Source organism: Anas platyrhynchos, chromosome 32 (genome assembly GCF_047663525.1).
Source record: "Anas platyrhynchos isolate ZD024472 breed Pekin duck chromosome 32, IASCAAS_PekinDuck_T2T, whole genome shotgun sequence".
In the NCBI taxonomy this organism is placed as follows: Eukaryota; Metazoa; Chordata; class Aves; order Anseriformes; family Anatidae; genus Anas; species Anas platyrhynchos.
Genome location: NC_092619.1, coordinates 1489015 through 1494117, shown reverse-complemented (window position 1 = coordinate 1494117; position 5103 = coordinate 1489015). Strand labels below are relative to the sequence as shown.

Here is a 5103-nt window from a genome sequence, read left to right as displayed (position 1 = left end):
CAGCTCCTCCTCAGCTGGACCTCCAGAAGAAGAGAAGCCCGTGTCCTGCAAGGTGATGCACAAGAATGAGACTAAGAGTACCTGCCCTGCAGTGTCACTTCCAAAGGTGGCATGCAAGCTTTATAAACTGAACGCTTCCATGCATGCCCATCTGCCTTTCTCTGTGTCAGCAGGTTGGAGCATTGTGGTATTCTTTCTTATTTGTCCTCCTGTGTGGGGGTCTCCTAATCTCTTTGTCAGGGGTGCAGGTGGGTGTAAGCTTCTGTTCTGACATGGAATGCTGGGCCCTGCCCTGAGGGCATCTTTTTGGGAACAAGGTGCCCAAGCTTCATTTTAAACTGTCAGACACGCTGTCATCCAGTTTGGGAGTGTTGGAGATGAGCTGACTCATTCCTCATTCAGCTAAGGGAAGGGTAAATTCTGAGGGAGAAGGTCTTAATTTTGGTCAGAGAAGTCTCTCTAACTTGTCTCTGTTTTATTCCTCCATGGATAGCCAGTCCTGTCCAGAGGCTGCAAATGTCCAACAGCACCTTCCCCACAGAGTTCCTCCTCCTGCCATTCGCAGACACACGCGAGCTGCAGCTCCTGCACTTTGGGTTCTTCCTGGGCATCTACCTGGCTGCCCTCCTGGGCAACGGCCTCATCCTCACAGCCATAACCTGCGACCACCGCCTCCACACCCCCATGTACTTTTTCCTCCTCAACCTCTCTCTCATCGACCTGGGCACTATTACCACCACTGTTCCCAAAGCCATGGCCAATTCCCTGTGGGATACCACAACCATTTCGTATGCAAGTTGTGCTACCCAGGTCTTTTTCTTTATTCTCTTTGTCTCAGCAGAGTTTTATCTTCTCATCATCATGGCCTATGACCGCTACGTTGCCATCTGCAAACCCCTGCACTATGGGACAATAATGGCCAACAGAACTTGTATCAACATGATAGCAGTTCTCTGGGGCAGTACTTTTGTCTATGCTGTGCTGCACACTGCCAGTACATTTTCCCTTCCTCTTTGCCAAGGCAATGTCCTGGACCAGTTCTTCTGTGAACTTCCCCAGATCCTCAAGCTCTTGTGCTCAGATGCCTACCTCAGAGAAGCTGGGCTTCTTATGTTTAGTGCCTGTTTATTATCTGGGTGTTTTGTTTTCCTTGTGCTGTCTTATGTGCAGATCTTCAGGGCTGTGCTGAGGATCCCCTTGCAGCAGGGCCGGCAGAAAGCCTTTTCCACGTGCCTCCCTCACCTGGCTGTGGTCTCCCTGTTCATCAGCACTGGCATATTTGCCTACCTGAAGCCCCCCTCCATCTCTTCTCCATTCCTCAACCTTTTGCTGGCCGTTCTGTACTCCGTGGTGCCCCCAGCTCTGAACCCCCTCATCTACAGCATGCAAAACAAGGAGATCAAGTGTGCTGTTAGGAGACAGATTTGGGGAATGTTTTCCAGTACTTAGAAAGATCCCTTCACTGTCCAGTAATGAATACAAGTAAATCTCCTTCCAAGCTTCTGTTTTCTTTGTACTCATTATTATTATTATTAATTACTTTTTTCTTTTTTTTTTTTTTTGGGGGGGGGGTGGGTAGGTCATTATTACTGCTTCTGTTCCTTGCATTTGTACATAAATATTTGGATTCCCCCCACTGCTGTGAACGAACAAACTTGTTCTGTCCCATTAGTAGGCTGTATAGACAGCCTACTAACACTCACCTAACACTGTGAGTCAGTGAAGACTATCTCATGACATCTCAGTAATAAAATGGAATTACCCCAGTGCAATGCGTGAAGCCTGGGACTTCCTTTCCCCCAAAAACTTGTCAAGAATAGGCCCAAAGAATTGCTCCCCACAAGGATCTGTTCTTGCTTCAGTTCAGGAGGGAATGGCTCATTTTTGCATTGTGAACTGTTAGAGATCAAGGACTAGATTTAACACTCACCCATGGGTGTCTGCTGACAGCAGAGGCAGCGAATGGTCACTTCATTACATAGCCAGGGCCATTCCCTCATGTGATCCATAGGTGATGTCCTTCAGAAGGGGAATCTGGAGCTGCCTGCAGAGCCCAGGATACCTCCAGGGACATGAGAGTCTGGTGTGGGCAGTGACTGCAGCCCCTCTGAAAGTGAGAGATCTCCCACTGTGAGCTCAGCCACAGGGAAAGAAATAAAGCCAGGTACTTCAGGGAACCCGTGACTCCGCGATCTCAGGGAAGAGAGTGGGCACCCAGCAGGCAGAGGGAAGGGAAGGTGGAGAGTGATTCAATTCCCCCTTCGTGAAGTAGCTTTGTCTGAAGTACCTCTGTACAGCCTGTTTGTTCTGCATAGCAGTACCAACAGCTTGGGGACCACATGTGGGGAGTGTGGGGACTGCCATTCCCCACTGCCCAAGGGGCGCTAATCTTTGAAATTTGACCAGCTCCATCCTTCTGCTGGCATCAGTGTCTATACTGGGGGAACAGTTACTGTGGATCAAGACTGGGTCATGGGCCCAGAGATTTCAATACCCAGCTGCAGAAAGCACTGACTATCCTGATCTACCATAAAGCTATAACTGCTCAGAGAAGATGATGGTAGTGAACACCTCCAGAGGTCCCTTCTGACTCAGGGAAGAAAGGGCTAGACTGTGGAGTTAGAGTGCATGACAATGCTGTGTTTTGAGGCCTCGCTGCTGATTGTAATCCCTGCTCCTCAAGGTTACACAGTGAGTGGTGTCATTCTCAAAATGAGTCTCTGCCCTTGGGAACCTCGAGTACAACTGGTGCAATGATACTACAAAAAAGTTCTCAGAGACATTGCAAGACATTCCAGAATGACTGAATCACAAATTGGTTGGAGTTGGAAAAAGTCTGTGGGACACCAGGACCATCTCCTACTCAGCATGTGTTGCCCAGGTCTTTTTCTTTCTGTTCATGATTGGAGGAGAGTATTGTCTTCTCACCCTCATGGCCTATGACCGCTATGTTACCATCTGCAAGCCCCTGCACTATGGGAGGCTCCTGGGCAGCAGAGCTTGTGCCCAGATCGCAGCAGCTGCCAGGGGCAGTGGTTTTCTCTATGCCATGGTGGACACTGCCAGTACATTTTCCCTCCCCTTCTGCCAAGGCAATGCCCTGGACCAGTTCTTCTGTGAAATCCCCCAGATCCTCAAGCTCTCCTGCTCAGATGTCTACCTCAGGGCTTGTTCTGATTAGTCTCTCTTTAGTTTCAGGGTGTTTTATTTTTATTCTTTTCTCCTGCGTGCAGATCGTCAGGTCAGTGCTGAGGATACCATCCAAGCAGGGACAGCACAAAGCTTTTTCCACGTGCTTCCCTCATCTGACTGTGGTCTCCATCTTTTCCAGCACTGCCATATTTGCCTACCTGAAGCCCCCTTCCATCTCTTCCCCATCCCTGAACCTGGTGGTGACAGTGCTGTACTCAGTGGTGCCTCCAGCAGTGAACCCCGTCATCTACAGCATTAGGAACCAGGAGCTCAAGGATGCACTGAAGAAGTTGAGTCAATCAGTAGTCTTTCAGCAGCAGTAAGCTGCTCATGTCTTTTCGTAAGGGATTTCCATTTCATCTCAGGAAACTGCTGGTCTTTGTGCTTTTTTTCTGTGATAATCTTGTTTTTCTTCCTTCACTCCACTTCTGCAGAGTGGCCTAAACCCACTCTTTTTTACCCAGAGACCCTTGTATCTGTATCTATTGTTAACGTATAGCTGGCTACCCCGTCACGTCTGTTTAAAAAAAAGGGTATTTCCACAGTGCTGGTGCCTGGACGTTGGGTTCTTCTTCCAATGTTGTGGTCAGGAACAGGATGAAGAAATTGTTTTATTATCAGGTGGAGGTCATTGCTCTATGAAATTGCTATCCATGGCTCTATGTCCAGGTGGAGGCCAGTGAGGAGTAGTGTCCGTCAGGGTCTGTCTTGGGACCAGCACTGTTTCCTATTATTATCAGAAGACGTAGACAGTGAGATCAAGTGCACCCTGAGCAACTTTGCCAATGACACCAATCTGAGTGGTGCTGTTGATACTGGAAGCACTCAGTATCTTCTTTGCATTAGTCTTCTTCAGGGTGGTGATCAGAAGAGCAGAGTCTGGCTGGAGGCCTGTGACTAGCTGTGTTCCCCAGGGGTCGGTGCTTGGTCTGGTCTTGTTCAACATCTTCATCGATGACCTTGATGAGGGAATAGTGTCTGCCCTCAGCAAGTATGCCAATGAAACAAAGCTGGGAGGAGTGGCTGACACGCCAGAAGGCTGTGCTGCCGTTCAGCAAGACATGGACTGGCTGGAGAGATGGGCAGGAAGAAACCAAATGAGATTTAATAAGAGCAAGTGTAGAGTCCTGCACCAGGGAAGGAATAACCCGAAGTATCAGTACAGGCTGGGGGATAACCTGCTGGAGAGGAGCTCTGAGGAGAAGGACCTGGGGGTCCTGGTGGACGACAGGTTGACCATGAGCCTGCACTGTGCCCTTGTGGCCAAGAGGGCTAATGGGATCCTGGCGTGCATTAAAAAAAGCTCTAGGCCTGAAAGATGTCAATTGATGTCAATTAATATCAATTAAAATGAAACAAAAAACTGAAAGGTTAAAATCTAAGAAAATGTGTCCATGCACTTTTCAGCTTCTAGAATTCTTTGGGGGTTTGTTTTCTTTTGGTTTAATACAATAGTCATTGAGGAGAGTCTGAGTCTATTAGCATTTTGTTTGTTCATTTGTTTCTTTCTTGTTAAAGGTCAGTGTTTCCCAGAACTGGGGTTCTATGTAGAAGACAATTGTCTTCAGCTACAGGATCACAGACACCTGGGGAACTCCAAGCCTGCCAGCCTGACTTCAGTGCCAGGAAAGGTGAGGGAAGAGGCCATCTTGAAGGCAATCGCAGCATATGCGGGACAACCAGGGGATCAGGCCCAGTCAACATGGGTTCATGAAAGGCATGAACCTGCCTGACCAACCTCATTTCCTACTATGAACGAGTGACCCACCTGGTGGATGAGGGAAAGGCTGTTGACATAGTTTATCTACACTTCAGTAAGGCCTTTAACACAGTCTCCCACAGCATTCTCCTGGAGAAGTTGGCAGCACAATGGCTTGGACAGGTACACTCTTTGCTGGGTTAAAAACTGGC

The 5103-nt window shown here is 48.5% G+C and overlaps 1 protein-coding gene across 1 annotated transcript; it reads left to right on the top strand.

Annotated features, from left to right (window-relative positions):
- The first annotated feature begins 516 nt into the window (after positions 1-516).
- Positions 517-3515, top strand: LOC140000444 (olfactory receptor 14C36-like). The gene is made up of 2 exons (XM_072030329.1): positions 517-1403; positions 3332-3515. Exons 1-2 carry the CDS (start codon positions 517-519, stop codon positions 3513-3515), a joined length of 1071 nt encoding a protein of 356 aa, XP_071886430.1.
- Positions 3516-5103: the final 1588 nt, after the last annotated feature.

Excerpts from the sequence above, each read along its gene's own strand:
- LOC140000444 (XM_072030329.1), top strand. The coding sequence starts at position 517 with ATGTCCAACAGCACCTTCCCCACAGAGTTCCTCCTCCTGCCATTCGCA. Across the intron at positions 1,404-3,331 it reads ATGCAAAACAAGGAGATCAA|CACTGCCATATTTGCCTACC; the intron begins GTGTGCTGTTAG and ends CATCTTTTCCAG.